The 18337-nt window shown below is 36.9% G+C and overlaps 2 protein-coding genes across 2 annotated transcripts; both read left to right on the top strand.

Moving 5' to 3' along the window:
* The first annotated feature begins 4965 nt into the window (after positions 1–4965).
* On the top strand, positions 4966–5708 carry LOC125673404 (RE1-silencing transcription factor B-like). The gene has a single exon (XM_048909982.2). It carries the CDS (start codon positions 4966–4968, stop codon positions 5617–5619), a length of 654 nt encoding a protein of 217 aa, XP_048765939.2. The 3' UTR covers positions 5620–5708.
* Positions 5709–8033: 2325 nt separating this feature from the next.
* LOC130052846 (interaptin-like) lies at positions 8034–9443 on the top strand. The gene has a single exon (XM_056158965.1). The coding sequence runs from the start codon at positions 8034–8036 to the stop codon at positions 9441–9443; it is 1410 nt and encodes a 469-aa protein (XP_056014940.1).
* The last annotated feature ends 8894 nt before the right edge of the window (positions 9444–18337 follow it).

Raw genomic sequence — 18337 nt, 5'->3', positions numbered from 1 at the left:
CCCAACTTACGCTAGGTCCACACATAATGAAGACGAAAAACTGGACCCCATTTCAATATTGACCAAGGCAGTGGATGATCTCAAGAAGGAAATAAAGGTCCTTAAAGATGAGAAGAGGCATACTGAAAGCTTTCAGTCTGTACAGAGAAGAAGTGGACAAAAGCCTAAAGTTGTATGCCACTTTTGTAAGAAACAAGGTAATGTTAAAGCAAACTGTTTTAAGTACTTAAAGTCCTTGGGTAAAGCAGCCAGCAAATACGACTCTTCAGGCAGAGAGGGTTATCCTGCTTTCCGGAACAGCCGTGATAAAACCAATACAGGCAATAAGGAAGCAGGTAAATCAGGGGTTACCTGTAAAGTTGGTAAGGCAGGAATGTTTATACATGCTGAGATTAAGGGCAAAGTCGTGAAGTTTTTGGTAGATTCGGGTGCAACATTGAGTATAATATCTCCTGATATTGTTAACTCTGTTGTAGGTGTTACTTCAAACTTCGCTAAGTTAGATAGACCTATAGTGACTGCTAACGGCTCACGCCTGAAGACAGACGGTTTAGTCACCATCACATTTAAGTTAGGAAATGAAAATTTTGTGCAAGCTTTTGCTGTTGCTGAGATACCGTATATACTCGCCTATAAGTCGGTCCGCCTATAAGTCGGTTGTATTTTTTAAGGTTATTTTGTAGAAATTTGCCATTGACCCGCTTATAAGTCGATACGAATTTTTGTCAGAATCGGTTGACAATTTCAAGTCAATGCTCTAGTGTTTTTACCTATGTTTCAACAAATATTTTGAGAAATTGATAATTATGGGGTGCTCAATATCCAAGCCATAGGTGTTTGGGGTTTACACGCAACCCTTGATCTGTTATGGGCAATGATCCCTTGTTTACCTAAACAATTATGGTCTCCTAATTACCAGTACCTGACACCGTGTTTACTTATTGGCACACGTCTCGCGAAAACTGTTACTGTGGGATTCCGGTATTATTCATTGTATCAACAATAGAGTTTTTAAGAGTCAAGAATGATGATCTAAATTATCTGTTAACAATATTCATTTTTTATGAAATATATTTCAGTCGGTATACATATGAATATTTCAATATTAAATCGGGTTCGTAATTCAATTTTACCGATAAACGATAGATCAGTTGAATTGAAAGTATTAGTTACCGGTAAATAATTTTTAACTAAACAAAAATATGTAAATACTTGTACTTTGGAGAGGACTTGTTCATGGCCCTATTCTCCACGAGGAGAGAAGGAATTAAGTCAAGTATACATGATTTTAAAATACATAAACAATGCACTATGTCTAGATATTTGTGAACAATAATCATTTGTGTGGTAGTCCATGATAATCGTCGGAGTTGTTTAAATTAAACACAACATTACGCCTCCCAGAAAAATACCAATCTTCTTCGGACGCGCCTATAAGTCGGACATAGAGTTTTGGACCAAAAATTGACTCCCAAAAATCCGACTTATAGGCGAGTATATACGGTAGGTGTTGATGGCATACTAGGTTTGGATTTCTTACGAGATCAGATGTGTAATTTAGATATGTCTTCTATGACACTAAGAGTCAGAAACAAACTTTTTAATTTGCACCTTGAGGGTAAAATTGGTTGTTGTAGAGTTACCCTGGCTGACAATGTTTGCATACCACCAGGTAGTGAAATTGTTACAATGTGCAATGTTTTACCTCCATTGTTTGATAAGGTCCCGGAGGTAGGTCTTATAGAGCCTTCTTGTCGATTTGTGGATACTGATCGTGCTTTGGTAGCTAGAGCCGTTGTATATGGAGGCAAAGTAGCACCAATTAGAATGATGAACTTGTCAGATCAAGCTCATACGATCTATAAGGGGACATTAGTGGCTAACTTGACACCTGTTGACAGTGTTTGTGCTGGGGTACAAGAAAATAAGAATTTTGTCAAATGCCAAAGGTTGCCCGATCATATAAAAAACCTGTATGAAAGAACTGTAGAAGGGATGGACTCCAAGAATGTCAAAATGGTGTACAAACTGTTATTACAGTATTCGAATTTGTTTGCCGCAACTGATGCAGACCTAGGACAGACATGTGTAATTGAACACAAAATAGATACTGGAAGTGCGCCTCCCATCAAGCAGCATGCAAGACGTCTTCCTGTCCACATGCAAGCAGAAGTTGATGAGCATGTGGATGACATGCTTAAAAGAAATGTCATTGAAGAATCAACAAGTCCGTGGTCTTCGCCTGTCGTCCTTGCTAAAAAGAAAGATGGTACAACTAGATTTTGCGTTGACTATCATAAGTTGAACGACGTTACGGTAAAGGATGCCTACCCGCTACCAAGGATAGACGACTCGATAGATCAACTGAGTGGAGTTAAGTGGTTTTCTACACTTGATTTAAACTCCGGTTACTGGCAGGTGGGAATGACTCCAGATGATCGAAGCAAGACCGCATTTGTAACACGACGAGGCTTGTATCAATTTAAGGTGATGCCATTCGGGCTTTGCAATGCCCCGGCTACCTTTGAGCGTCTGATGGAAACAGTGTTAAGAAACCTACAGTGGCGTATCTGTCTAGTTTACCTAGATGATATAATTGTGGTAGGGAAAAGCATAGAAGATATGATTCAGAATTTGACTCAAGTGTTTGATTGTTTATTAGCTGCCGGTCTAAAGCTAAAAGCACGCAAGTGTACCTTATTTGCAAGGAAAGTGGAATATTTGGGGCATATCATATCAGAGAAGGGTATAGCTACAAGTCCTGATAAAGTAAAGGCAGTTAAAAATTGGCCAGTACCAACCAACCTCACTGAGCTGAGATCTTTTATTGGTTTCTGCAGTTACTATCGAAGATTTGTGCTAAATTTTGCCATGATTGCGAAACCCCTGCATGATCTTACAAAGAAAAATGCAAAATATATTTGGACTGACAACTGCCAAAATGCCTTTGACAGATTGAGGACAGAATTATCGACAGCCCCTATCTTAGCTCATCCAGATTTTGAACAAGAATTCATCCTCGATACAGATGCCAGTAATGAGGCAATCGGCGCAGTACTATCTCAAGTACAGAAGGGAATAGAAAGACCAATAGCATTTGCCAGTAAAAGTTTATCGAATTCCGAAAGAAAGTACTGCGTTACAAGAAAAGAACTCCTAGCTGTTGTAACTTTTGTAAAGTATTTTCGTCAGTACTTATATGGAAGAAAATTTAAAGTAAGGACAGACCATAGTTCGTTGAGATGGTTGATGAACTTTAAGGATCCCGAGGGGCAGTTGGCCCGATGGAATGAGGTATTGTCCTGCTATGACTTTTACATTGAGCACAGACCAGGAAGATTACACAAGAATGCTGATAGTTTAAGTAGGATCCCATGTAAACAGTGCAAGAGCGACCACCAGCATACCTGCTCAAGTCTGATACCAGAATCAGACGCAGTTGTAAATAGTATTACCGACTACTCTGACACACCACTGAGTGAAATGCAAGATTCTGATAGGGACATTAGTAAAGTTGGATTGCCGCACAGAAGAGACCTGAATACAATGATATATCTGGAGAGTCAGTGGCAGTAAAATCCTTATGGTCTCAATGGGATAGATTAGTTTTGCAAAATGATGTCCTCTGTAGGAAATGGGAGGATTTGGTTACAAAAAGTCAGAAATTACAAGCAGTTATTCCTAGTGCAGAAAGGAGAGTAATACTTAAATTTTGTCATGATGATAGGACAGCTGGTCATTTAGGCATGCATAAAACCTTGACAAGGATAAGACAGTCCTATTACTGGCCAGGCTTACAAAAAGATGTGCGTCAATACATATTGGGTTGTGAAATATGCACAAAGAGAAAGGCATCACGTATGTCAAACAAAGCTCCTATGCAATTGGTAGGTTCAGGGTATCCCATGGAAATGATAGCCACTGATATTCTTGGCGAGTTACCTGAGACTGACAAAGGCAATAGGTATATCTTAGTCGTTGCAGACTACTTTACCAAGTGGACAGAGTGTTTTGCTCTGCCCAATATTGAAGCCAAGACAATAGCCTCCGTGATTGTGGAAGAGGTAATTACACGCTTTGGTGTTCCTGATACAATACACTCGGATCAAGGTCGCCAATATGAAAGCGAGCTCTTTCAAGAAACATGCAAGCTCCTGCACATTCAGAAGACCCATACTACTCCCTACCATCCGCAATCAGATGGTATGGTCGAGCGTTTCAACAGGACATTGACCACCATGCTTAGTGCCTTCGTAAATGAGCATCACTCAGACTGGGATGTTCATTTACCTTACGTAATGATGGCTTACCGGTCTTCCATACAAGAAACTACTGGCATGACACCAAATATGCTGATGTTAGGGCGCGAGACGAAAACTCCCGTAGACATTATGTATGAACCACCACGTAATGTTAAAAAGGCACCATCACACAAGTGGGTGTGGGAACTTCAAGAGCGCCTAGAAATTGCCCATAATACAGTCAGGAATAATATTGGCCAAGCAATGGTGCGACAAAAACACTATATGACCGAAAGCTAAAGTGGAAAACATTTCAAAATGGTGAAGAAGTATATGTATTCTTCCCCCAAAGAAGGCCTGGTACATCTTCAAAATTTACGAGCTTTTGGCAGGGTCCCTATAAGATTATCAGAAAGATGTCTGATTTGACCTACATGGTTAACTGTGGACCCCGAGGAGGTGAGCAAGTAATACATGTGGATCGCATGCGGAAGAAACATCCACAAATACTTGCTGGTGAAGAAGTTCAGGAAACAGAAGAAACTGTGTTGCACATGATACAGTCCCAGATCAAGAAAATTCAAGAAACAATTACAATGATCGCCCTGTTAGAAATAGAAAGTCACCTACATGGCTGCATGACTATTATGTTGATAAATAGTCTATGTGATCAAAATTATTTATTAGTATTAATGATCATTTATGTAATCTCTGTGTATTGTAGATGGCAAAGACAAAGACAACTCCAAACTATGAGTTTCGGCGCTGCCCCATGTGTTCATACTCAGCTAAGAGTGAGGAGGACTACAGGGAGCATGTTTTCAAATGCGCAATGAGGACTTTTCAATGTCCAAGTTGTGACTTTTCTAATAACAAAGAAGCTAACCTGAAGAGACATGTAAAGAAATGTCACCCAGGATTGGCACAGGAAGATTTGATTAAGCTTGGGGTAAAAGAAAATAGAAGTGAAGAGGTAAATGAGCCGGAGGGTGATCACGAATGGTTGTCTCAAGATCCGGGAGACCTCATTGGGGACGTTTCGGACAATGGGAGTGATGAAGTTGAAGATTCATCAAGTCAGAATACAGATTGCTCCCCTAAGAATGATGACTGTCTTATGGAAGGAAGACTGTTCCGTAAACCAACAAAGCCTTCCTTACCAGTGTCTCTCAAACGTAAAGCGGATGGAGTGCCTCCAGTCCCTGAAAAGAAAACAAAAGATCAGGCGGTCCCGGTCAATGCTATAGAGAGGAAAAGAGACATGGGAACCCAGACAGATCCTGTCCAGAGAATCGTTAAAACCAAGACTGTCAAGAAATTCAGAGAAGGGAGCGTAGATACTAAGATTATTTCTGAAGAAAAAGTCGTGTATAATTAGTAATATGTGGTTGAATCATGAGCTTTCGTTAAATTGTTGTATGTAAAGAAAAATTCTTTTGTTACTACAGGGATAAGTAACCCCGTAGTGTAGAATGTACAATAAATCCTACCCTGTGATTTACATCATGATTTTCATTTACATGCGGGTCGCATGTTATCGAAGGCGTGGGTAGTGTAATGATTTCATGTTTTCCAATGTTGCAAGAGGCCTACAGAAACGGTGATCTAGAAACTTAACTATGGCTGATACACAATTAGCTAGCAGCGGGTGATCTAGAAACTGTTGCTGATCATGTGACCCACAGAGGGTATATATACAGCTGCAGCCAGTCAGTAAGGTTTTTTTTAAAACCAAGCGGAGGAAGAAGAAGCATTATAACGGTTAGTTTGGTCAGGTGGATTGCCTTATATAAATATTGGAGGCTTGCCACACTTCTTTGTTATATAGGACCATTTGTTTGGAGTCTGACCACAGTAGTGGCTAGCATTTTAGAGGTTGACCTCCTGGAGGTTCGCCTATTTATTTGTCATTCTTCCTCGGTTAGGGAAGGTGTAAGGCTTCAGAGGTTAGCAGTTCACTGTCCGTCCTGAATAAGGCATTAACACAGTAACTGCTGCTTCTGGAGTTGGATCACCTTTATTCGGCTAGGGCTTACCTCTTAGATAGTTGTTACTGCCTGAATAAGGCATATCTCTATCTAGAGGTGTATAAACTAATAAAGTAGTAATATAGGCCGACCAAGTGTGATTTTCCCCTAAGTAAGGGAAGGGTCTTATTTGTATATATTTGCAGACCAGTAGTTATATATTTAAATCACTTTAGAGAGGAAAACTGTATCATTTTGTTCAATCATTTTTACAGAGGAAAATTATTTACTTGTTGAATTAATTCAAAACCCCAGATCCTGGAATCAACCGGGTACGAACCCCCTTGACACGTTACCGTAGTTACTACACTAACTGGGCATTCTTTATTATATTTATACCACGTAATTCACAACATTGGTGTCAGAAGTCGGTTTTATAAAATCACGCCGATCGCTTACTTTGTCGCCAAATTTGAATTTCTTTATTGAGAAGTTCCTTGTTTTGGTGTAAAACGTTACATTGGGATATCTTATTCTTGGTGTAAACCATAAACTGGGAATTATTTGTAACAGGGTTTCTGTCGAATTAAACAACAAAGTCCTGTATGGGTTCTCAGATGTCGATCACCTCCATTTTATTGCCAGAATCTAAGCTTTAGATATATATGTATGTGTATGACACTCTGAAACATATCAAACAAATAATTATATTTACAATCATATACATCAAAGTATTACTTATTTACACAAATTACTTCTTTGAAATATATGTTACCATATGATATTATAAAAGCTTAAAAACACTGATACTATATATTTATGATATTCTATAATGACTATACAGACATTATTCATTATAATCATAAAATATATCATCAACACCATCATACCATTCTATGGGAATAAGTGATGTGGCAATAATCCCTCATTTAACAAAAATGTCCATGGAGATTGACTGTAAATTATGAAGTTTACATAAATAAACTTGCATCATAAAAATAACATGTATTTTAAAAATATACCAAATCTGTGAAACACATAAATTTAACTTATTTCAAGCTAACTGATTTATGCCTCACAAAATATCATTCTCACTGTGCAAGTGCTATGGAATTAAATCTACCAAATTATTAAGATTACTGCAAATTAGAAATAATATTAAAGTTAGAAAATAAGCTTACCTTGTTAAAGAAATGATCAGTCAACAGTCAAATATCTGTCATATATTTTCACCAACTTCTCTATAAACCAACTAGACAAAGAATGACTGAACACCACCAAGAACTTTTGGAGGGAAAAAGAACTGACCAATAAAACACCAGCTAACAACACTAAAACCAATAGGAACTTCGAACACTTTCAAACCTATTTACAAAAGTTTAATTATAATGACCTAAGGCAAAATTCAATAAATCAGAACAGGTACTGCCTGTTCTACTTGGATGAGCATAAAACACATCTCAATGTAGTGGTTATTCAGATAATGTTTAATTTGAAATCTATATACAAATTTTTGTAGATTTATTAATTTAAATCAATTAATAAACACTATTACATATTTAATACAATTACGTGGTATTTTGCATTTTTTTGTACTTTCTTTGTGTATTTTTTGTTATTGTTTATAGCCTACATGAACATATTTTTAGCAAGCATACACTTGATTTCGTCGTCGGAGTGTCTGATGACTTAATCAATACATACGTTTGTTAGGAATTAGTCCCCACATTTTTGTGTAGGCTAAGAGGGTAAAAAATCAAAATCAGGACTACCCCCATAATTTTCTTTGAGTATGCTTTTGATTTAGGTAGTAAATAATTAAATCATGGCTACCCCCACTAGTTCTCCCATTGATATAAATAAAGCATCATTTGAAGACCTGTTATCAATCACTGGAATTGGGGAAAGAAGAGCTAAGGCAATCATTGCTAAGCGCAAAATCAAGGGAAAACTAGTATTGGAAGATCTGAAAATTATTCAGAACATTCCAAGCACACTTTGGGACCCTTTATTAGATCAGGGCATTATTAAGATAGATTCAAGGTTCCAACAAGAAGTAGGTACACAACAAACAAACATTGAATCTACTTCTGTTGACACACAACATCAAGTGAATGAAACATTCATAGAGAAAGCCCTAGGTAGTGAGAAAGATCAGATGTCTGAGGAACACCAAGAAGAGATGAGAAAAAGAGATGAAATTATAAGTGAACTGGAGAGAGAGATACAAAAAAGAGATGATATTATTGAAGAATTAGAAGGAGAATGTTCAGTATTCAGAAAGCATTTAGAAAGACCAGCAATATTAAGAGAGCAAATGGATATTAAAATGCAAGAGAGAGAAAATGAGATACTTCAGAAATTTATAGATGAGAAAGAAAAATTCAGAATGTTAGACGAGAGAGAGAGACAAGAACATGAGGCGAAATTTAGAAAGAAAATAAGAGAATTGGAAACTAGAGAGAAAGAACTTGACAGAAAAGTGAAAGAGTTCATTGATGGAGAAAGAGATTTAGACAAAAGAGAGAAAGAATTGAATCAGTTAGAGCATAGAAAATTCTCTTCAAGCATTGACAAAATTGCTCCACACAACATCTATACAAATGCGAACAGAAATCAATCGCTTATAGATAAACATAGCCCAGCCCCTCCAAAACTCTCAACATACGATGGCAAGATTGAATGGAGACCATATTTCATACAGTTCAATCATATTGCTAAAAAATATAGTTGGCCAGAATCTGAAAAATTGGACAAGTTTATAGAATGTTTAAGGGACAAAGCTTTGAAATTCTTTAGCTCCCGCTCTGACACAGTTCAAAGTAATTTTAACCAACTATGCCAACAAATGAAAGAAAGATTCGACAAGAGAGATCAGCCTCATATCATAAGAAGACAGCTGCAGGAAATAAAACAGCATCCAGATGAGATCATCGAAGAATTTGCAGAAAGAATTGAAGATCTGGCTACAGAAGGCTATAAGGGTATGCCTGAGTATTTTATGAGCACTGTCACTATAGATGCATTCCTTAGAGGTTGCAATGAAAAACGTGCCGCATTAGTAACTTTAGACAAAGATCCAAATACATTAGATGAGGCCATGCAACATATGAAAAGTGCCATCACAAACCAAAAGCTTATTGGTGGAGTGAAAAAAGAAATCAAAAGAGTTTCCTTTAATAAGCCACCCCAGTCACCACCAGAGGAACCAAACATTCGGATGACTAACAGATAAGTAACATTAAAACGATAAGAATAATTTGGACCCGTCCTATAGATAAATCCGTGGGGTAGTGGAATTTACAATTTTTTCTACATCCTTTTCAGCATTTTCTAAATATATATGCATTTTACATGTAGTTTTTATACTCTATCAGCAAACTTAAAGACCCCCCCCCCCAAAAAAAAAACCCACCGTACGGTTTCTCCACGGATCAGTGAATGTGGGCGGAGCTTATCCATGGTCAATGTTATTTACCTGGAATTTACCTGGCCAAGAGATCAGCTGTTGTGTATATTTTTATGATATACACAGGAAACTTCTCAGGTTATCACAAATTATGCTTAGTGTCTTGATTTGTGACCAAAAAAAAAATAATTAAAATTTCTACCTACATGCATACCGCATTTCTATTTCCCGTAAACCTTCAAACTTGGTCATATTTATGTATTGCAGATAACAGGTTTAGCCCATTTCTAAACCTGTGCTTTTTAAAACTTCTAATTAAACTATCATATATCGTATATAAATAATTTCCTAAATATAATATTACCCGGCGTTTCCGGACACTTCCTGGTGTCCTGGGAGTTCGCGGTATCGTGGGTGTAGTAGGTAAAATATCCATGTTTCGAGAGAATGAATAAATCCAAGTACATGTATATTTATAGTACATGTACAATGTACAACCAAATTAAGAATGATCAAGATACCCCTCAATATGGGTTTCTGTGGACATAGTGTTTGTGTAACGATGGTATCCCAAACAGAAGCTGACACATAGCTAGTCTACCCCCCCCCCTCTCTCTCTCCCTTACTCTCAATCATTGACTAAATTAGTAATTATTGTCATATGTATGCAACACTATTGTCATGCCATATTATTTCATCTATCTTTATCATGGCTACAGTTTTACATCTCTCTCTCTCTCTCTCTCTCTCTCTCTCTCTCTCTCTCTCTCTCTCTCTCTCTCTCTCTCTCTTTATAAATATAAAGCCGTGATGAATTAGAAATATCTCAATAACTTGTTTATGCTATTTTACTATTGTTTGATTTCTGATTGTGTAATTTATAATCCATGTGGTATCCCAAACAGAAGCATTTTTTTTTTACTACTGTAACAGTTTTACGCATGGGCAATATAACAATTACATGTTGATGTGCTGCGCCAATAAAGAATTGTTCCTTTTTTATAAATATAAAGTCATAATAAATCATTAATAGAAAATATTTCAATAACTTATGTTTGTTTGGTTTCTTTTTAATTTTTATTGTTTGATTTTTTATTGTTTAATCTATAATACATGTATATAATGGAGAGAGAAAATAGAATGATAAATTGCATTGTGTAGGGGACGTTAGCCATTAAAATATTCTAGGTACGAGTCAATGCTATCAAAACTCGGGTATACCGGGGCTTTCCTTGAGATCTAAAGACTGCCGGTGTAAAGGCAAATTTTGACTCCCATAGAATAATGACCCGGTCATTATTCGACGTAGAATAATGACCCTTTTGCCTGTAGAAAAAATGTCTTTTTCAAAAAATCAGTCCATTTCACGTTTAGAAAAATGACCCTCGTAGAATAATGACCCCCTTGTAAATTTTATTAAGGATTATTTCTCTGGTAATGCCTAAGGGAGGCAGTCCAACATTGTCATATTATAAGTAAATCTATCATTCATATGAAACGTAACCAGATTAAAACATATTAGGAATTGTAATTTTGTTAAAACAGGCAAGGAAACACACGGCGAGTTAGGCGATGTTTATGGGTCTTCTGCACCATCTTATGCTCAGGTTAAATTCTGGGTAGGGGAATTCAGACTCGGTACAACGTCTTTAGAAGATGAAGCCAGGTCTGGACGCCTGGTTTCCTGACATAGTGCAGATTCAAGTTTCTTAAAATCATAGTCCCAGGGGTAGGGTTGGGCCCACAATAGGGGATCAAAGTTTTACATACAAATAACCCCCTACTAACGTGTTCAGAACATATCCTTTATCGGTGTTCGTAAAATCAGAGACTATCGGATGAAATCTAATCTCACTTCTCCCGAGACTCCAACTCGAACTAACTGAGACCCGGTGAATTATCTACCCGAGATCGATGTGCTATAAGGAATTCCTGTGTTAAAGTAATTCCACCCTCCTGTGATGTCATCAGATTTTGCAAAATCAATGATTTATTTAGATTTATGCATGATAGGAGCATAAATATTGTTGGAATCTTTTCCGATAGTTATTGTAAAAACTCTTGTTAAAAATAAAATATTTCAAAATTCTAAGTTATAGATGAATAATCAATGATACGTTTCAAAATATTGAATCCAAGGGCAATAACTCTGTTTCTATTGATTTCTTTATCAAGTCTATTATGTGATATATTTCCTTTAATTTTTACAGACATTTTGTATATTTTTGTGAAGATACAGTTTCATGAAATTGCTATGAATGCTACTATATCGTCATAAACAGTTTTGTATGGAATTTTGATAACGCTTTTTAAGGAAAATTGCAATTTTCTGACGGTGATATATTATTCTGTTTATGTATGTCTCGCATCTTAAAAAGTGTGATGACCTATATAATTTGCTAATTTGCTACTTTTAACTCTAATGAATGGAAATAAATACACATTTTAAACTTGTATCTGATAAAACTGTGAGTATGGAGTTACCTTAATGTAAGTATCAATTAGAAATTATGGTATATTGTGCTTTATTTCTTTTCGCAATATATAGATCTACGTATCAATGCATTGTTTTCCTAACGACATCAACTAATAAAGCTTAAATAAGAAATGGTAAGAAAGAGTTATCGTCCTTAGATTTGGACCTTCTGAAAAATCACTGGGCAAGAAAGGTTTACCTTTACATGAAATCTTCCTGACACTGCAGATTCAAATTTGTTAAAACTGTGACCCAGGAAAATGATGGGACCATAACAAGGGATCAAAGTTTTACATACAAATATATGAGAAAAATCTTTAAAAATCTTCTTCTAAAGAACCATTGGGCCAAAGAATTTTACATTTACATGAAAGCTTCCGGAAATAGTGTAGGTTCAAGTTTGTAAAAATTATGGCCCCCTGGGGTATGTTGGTGTCACATTAGGGATCAAAGTTTTACATGCGAATATATAGGAAAAAATCTATAAATATGGGTCAAGGTAGCTCAGGTTAGCGATGTGGCCAATGGGCCTTTTGTTTATGTATACAATTTTTGCCTTTTCATTTACTAGATATAATGTTTGTGCACAAGTCTTTTTATTTTTGGAGAAATCATATATTTTTGTAATTTGAACAGACATTTTGTAGAGATTCTGTATTAATTACATTGCACAGATATGTTTGGCACAAGTCATTCATTTTAATCGGCGTCGCAGTGGAGAGGCAGAGAGAATGACTGTGTCGGCCTACAGTGAGAGAATGACTGTGTCGGCCTACTGTGGGAGAATGGCTGTGTCGGCCTACTGTGGGAGAATGACTGTGTCGGCCTACTGTGGGAGAATGACTGTGTCGGCCTACTGTGGGAGAATGACTGTGTCGGCCTACTGTGGGAGAATGACTGTGTCGGCCTACTGTGATGCACTGAAAGACAGTAGAAAACCAGACATAGTAATAATGACTATCCTCAACGAATTCGAGATAATGATGTGCATAAGTCCCATATTAGAGTGGAGATCAAGGGGAAGAGGGGGAGAAAACTGTCTGTACTGTATACAGCTGATATGAAGAAATTTATTGACATTCTCCTGAAAACCAGATAAGAAGCGTGTGTCACACAGCCATATCTCTTTGCCAGGCCTGGAATAACCATAAAGCCCTACAGATGCACAGATTGCATGAGGAAAGTTTGTAACTTAGCTGAGCTTCGAAATCCCAGTGTCATTAATTCTACAAAACCTAGAAAACTTGCTACCTTAGCTCATGTCCTAAACCTCAGAGAAACGTCACAAGATATTCTTGCCAATTTTCAGGGCCATAACATAAAAGTCCATAGAGAATTCCATAGACTGCCTGAAAGCACTTTGCAAGTAGCAACAGTTTAAAAACTACTTCATGGCATTAATAATAGGACCATAGATAGATGTAAAGAAATTGACTTTTCTAATTTCTATGTCGATACGTCGTAAGACCGCGACAGGCAGCTAAATTGGGTGGTCATGGTGGGTCCTTTGCTGACAAAGATTTGTGTGTGTATCATCGTCATTTTTTTTTTTTTAATTTTCTTCCTAAGTTTCATCTCAAGCTATCTAAAACTGATTCTGATAGTTGATGCATCTTTTCTTCAACTTAGAAACACTTGACAGTGAAACAGAGAGTGAAGTGGATGATGACCGTGATGATGATTCCGACCACGGATCTCTTATGGAAGGTATATATATTGACCAATTTCAGATCTTCTAATTATTTTAATTCTTTTCATATGAGTATCCCAGAGTGTTCAAAAATTATTTTGATGATGCCTTTTGTGTAGTCTATTTCATGGCCCAGGCAGGTCTATATACCATTCATTGTCACATATATTTCAAACAGAAGTATTTTTATAGTCCAATTATTGACTAGTCCATTCTCCTTAACACATAGACTTTGGTTTTGTAGTGCATAGTGCTTCACTTGAAAACTCTGCCTGATGATTCTTTATTTCATGACAACCTTCTCAGATATCTGGTACATGTACTACCTTCGAGAATACCCAATTACAAATGTATTACTTAATTACAGTACTACTTATGATATAGCATACTTTCTACTCAGACTTGATTTGTGCCAAATTGATATTACAGAGCCCTGTAATTCTAGAGACATGGGTAAAGAAAGGACTGCAAGGATGCCTCAAACTTTGTTTTGATTAATTAATTTAACACATATTTACCCCTTTATCCAGTGGAAATTTCCTATTGCATAAATTTTTGACATACACCTGTATATTCCGACACCGCATGGCATAAAACGTTTATACATCGTACATGTGTGGAAACTTAAAGAAGTGCAATAATTTTATTGAATGTCTCCAATATTGCAGAAAGAATGCAGATGCAGAGATCTAGCTCATCTAGGAAGTCGGGAGGAAGAAAGCTAAGTACAGTGTATTTATATGTCATAATTTGTATTATATTTTGTTATTCCCAAGCAAATGAAGTTTAGGAGGGTATATTGGAATCACCATATCTGTCTGTTGGTCCGTCTGTGCAAAGTGAAGATAACGAACAATGATCAATCTCATAACTCCTATAAGCAATATAAAATAGATAGTTGGGCAAACACAGACCCCTGGACACACAAGATGTGGGGTCAGGTGCCTAGGAGGAGTAAGCATCCCCTGTTGACCGATCACACCCGCCGTGAGCCCTATATCCTGATCAGGTAAACGGAGTTATCCGCAGTCAAAATCAGTGTGACAAGAACGGCTTAACAATCGGTATGAAACACGTCAGACAACATTTGACCCAATGCGAGGTTGTCTGTCGGCATTGTTTTGGCCTGATTCATTCTAAGAGACTGGCACATACATTTCTCTATTCCTCTTATAAAGACCTGTACCTAGTATTTTCATAATCAATGGACAATATTTTTGACTTATCTAACAGTTTTTTTCACTCCATGGACTTGATGAATTTGATTTTTACTTTGAATTTAGAAAAAACTGAAAGCTTGCATTTGAGTTAGAAGTTTGATCGTGACTTGAGAGTATGTCCTGACCTTAACAGAGGATAATTTGGACAAGGTCACCGATATAAGAAATATGTAAATTTTTGCCCTTGTCATAATTTTCAAGAGGAGAAAACACGATAAGAATACGCTGGTGCAAAGGTTGCTTGTGACTAGAAAATGTGTAACAACCTGACATGATGATATTTTGACAAGGTGAAGATCTCTAGTAGGAAGTGCACGATTCTTGTCCATAATGTCATTTTACTATGAAAGAACTGAAGAAGATTATATATACCCTCAACATTGACTATGATAGAATAATATGCCATGCCTTTGAACTCAAATCATTGAGACAAGTTTAAGGTCACAAATATTGAAAGTCTCAGAAATATAAAATTCCATGGCAGACTCTATTGGAGGTGCATCAAGAGGTCATACTTGACACAGAGGCAGCTTATGGCCAAGGGGTATGTCATAATTCTATGTCCAAGTTGTTTGTTGAGAGTCAAGGTCACATGGCCCAGAAGTTAAATGTTCTTTAGACTGTGACATTTTAGTGCTTGGATTTGGGAGGGTAACTTTTTCTGTACTCAACACAAAGCTCACTACCAGATGTGATACACCCTTCAACCAGTTTGATTTCCACAATATTTTGCTTTTAAGCTATTTGAGAATAATCATTTTTCGTAATTTCCCCCCAGGGGAAGTGTCCTATTAGGACAGTTCTAATTTTATATTGATTAACCATTGTTAGTTTACTGAAGGTTTATGACAAATTTTGAAAAAAACCCACCCATATACCAATAGACTATGATGTAATTGACACCCCCCTTGTAATTTTTTTATATGCCCATCAAAGATGGGGCGTATTATGGTATGGCGTCGTCTGTTTGTACAGAGCTTATAGGCAAAATACAAAATGAACGGTAAAATCCAGGATCTTACAACTAAATAGACATTTCACCGTGATGAGAGGAAGATGCCTATTGTTTTTCCAGGCCATAGAATCAGTTAATAGGAAAACCTTGTAGGCAGTATACAGACTGAACTATTGGAGCTAGAGCCGTCAAACTTGGTACACATACTCCTCATGTCAAGTGGAGGATGCCCTTTGTTCTCCAAGGTCAAAGGTCAAGGTCGTAGTCCCACTTAGTAGGAAAACCTTATAGGCAGGATACAGACCGAACCGTTGGGGCTAGGACCGTAAAATGTGGTACACATACACCTTATGCCAAGCAAACAATGTACAGTGTATATTGTTTCTCAAGGTCAAAGGTCAAAGTCGTAGCATCACTTAGTGGGAAAACTTTGTTTTCGTTACGGATACAGATATTGGTTTGAAATTTAGTCACAAGCTTCCTTTAGGAGCAATAGGAGTTCAGTTTGCTTTTCAGTTGTATTGGTGCACCATGAACTACTATATGGGTAAAAGTAGGTGAAATAGTTTCCCAGACTATTTTCGTTATGGATACAGTTATTGCCTAGAAATTTTGTCACAACTTCCCTCTTAGAGCAATACATGATCAGTTCACATTTAAATTTGATTGGTGCTTCTTGATCTACTTTAGGACAGAAATCAAAACGTTTTCTGGATTCTTTCTCATCATGGATACAGATACTGTAATGACATTTTGTCATAACCTCTCTCTCAGAGAAATGCATAATCAGTTGACATGTCAGATAGATTGGTGCACCATGACCTAATTTAAGAGCTTTCTATTTGCAATATGTGTGATATCAATTCAGAGTGCATAATGTGCTTACAGGTCCGAGTACATTATACTGTTTGTAGTACTCTTGTTTCATTCCATGTTTAATAGCCAATTCAAATTGTCATGTATGAATACATTTTAAGTGTGGGCTGTTTTAAGAGTAGCTTTATTTACATCACGTGAAGCTTTTTGAGCTTATGAAATAAATATGTACACTTTGATTCTGCAGTTGATTATACTTTGATTTCTTTTTAAAAGACTCACTCAAGGTTTGGACTTCACACGTGACAAAGGATCAGTTCAGGTAACAAAAAGAAAAACCGATCAGTCCGGGTCTGGTTTAGTCTTTGAAAAACGCTTACCCATAATTGTTTTAGATTGTCACCAAAGGTCGAGTAAATATATTTGAAACCTAACAAACTTTCAATTGACCTCCTACAGCGATGTGCTAGCATGTTTTGTTCACGCACTTTGAGCTATATTTGATATTTTTGTAATAGTATGCATCTGGTCTTTATTAACTTTGAGCTAACTCCCTACTTGATACACATTCATTTTTGGCTATATTTAGCTGTAAAACTTCATAATTATTTTGGATTTCAAACATTTCGGTTGAGCATCACTGGAGAGACATTATTTGTCGAAATGCGCATCTGGTGCATCAAAATTGGTACCGTATAAGTTTTACATTATGACCCCTGGGTCGAGGCCTCTGCTAGTGGACTGTTAGTCCCCGAGGGTCTCTACAGCCCAGTAGCTTAGTGCTTCGTTACTAGCTTGAAAATACGGATGTATATTTAATTGCTGTTATAAAATTTAGAAATTCATTTCAAAATTAAGGATTATCTCCCTCGTGCATAACTCTTATCCTTGGACGAATTTGGCTCCACTTTTTTGGCACGCTGTTTTTGGCTATATTTAGCTCTAAAACTTCATAGTTATTTCGGATTTCAAACATTTCGGTTGAGCATCACTGAAGAGATATTATTTGTCGAAATGCGCATCTGGAGCATCAAAATTGGTACCGTATAAGTTTTACATTTTACAAGACCTTTGTTTCTGGATACAATAAAACATGTCACTGAAGCATGGTGTACATGGATTCGTAGTACATGCAGGTATAATACACAGCTATTCTTCTATGGGATACTTTTTCCCAGTGAGTAACGCAGAATGAATGAGTATTGTTCTTGGAATAAAATCAGGCATGGCAAGGATGGTTGCTCTTTGTCCTTTCAATGCATGTTACACGTCAGACAGCTTTCTACATCGTTATAACGACCGTAGAATTTGCGAAATGTGTTTTAGGCCTTGACATTTGTTTTTATTGATGTTGCAAATAATAAAGTTCATTTAAACAAGGAATGAATATAATTTGAAATGAAAGAAAGTAAGAATTGAGTTTGTAGAAGAAGGATTGAATGGCATCAAGGTCTGTGAGAAGAAGGATTGAATGGCATCGAGGTCTGTGAGAAGAAGGACTGAATGGCATCGAGGTCTGTGAGAAGAAGGATTGAATGGCATCGAGGTCTGTGAGTATGGTGA

This window comes from Ostrea edulis, chromosome 3 (assembly GCF_947568905.1).
Source record: "Ostrea edulis chromosome 3, xbOstEdul1.1, whole genome shotgun sequence".
NCBI lineage: Eukaryota > Metazoa > Mollusca > Bivalvia > Ostreida > Ostreidae > Ostrea > Ostrea edulis.
The sequence above is the reverse complement of the archived record's forward strand: the minus strand, read 5'-3'. Positions and strand labels throughout refer to the sequence as shown.

Excerpts from the sequence above, each read along its gene's own strand:
- LOC125673404 (XM_048909982.2), top strand. The coding sequence starts at position 4,966 with ATGGCAAAGACAAAGACAACTCCAAACTATGAGTTTCGGCGCTGCCCC.
- LOC130052846 (XM_056158965.1), top strand. The coding sequence starts at position 8,034 with ATGGCTACCCCCACTAGTTCTCCCATTGATATAAATAAAGCATCATTT.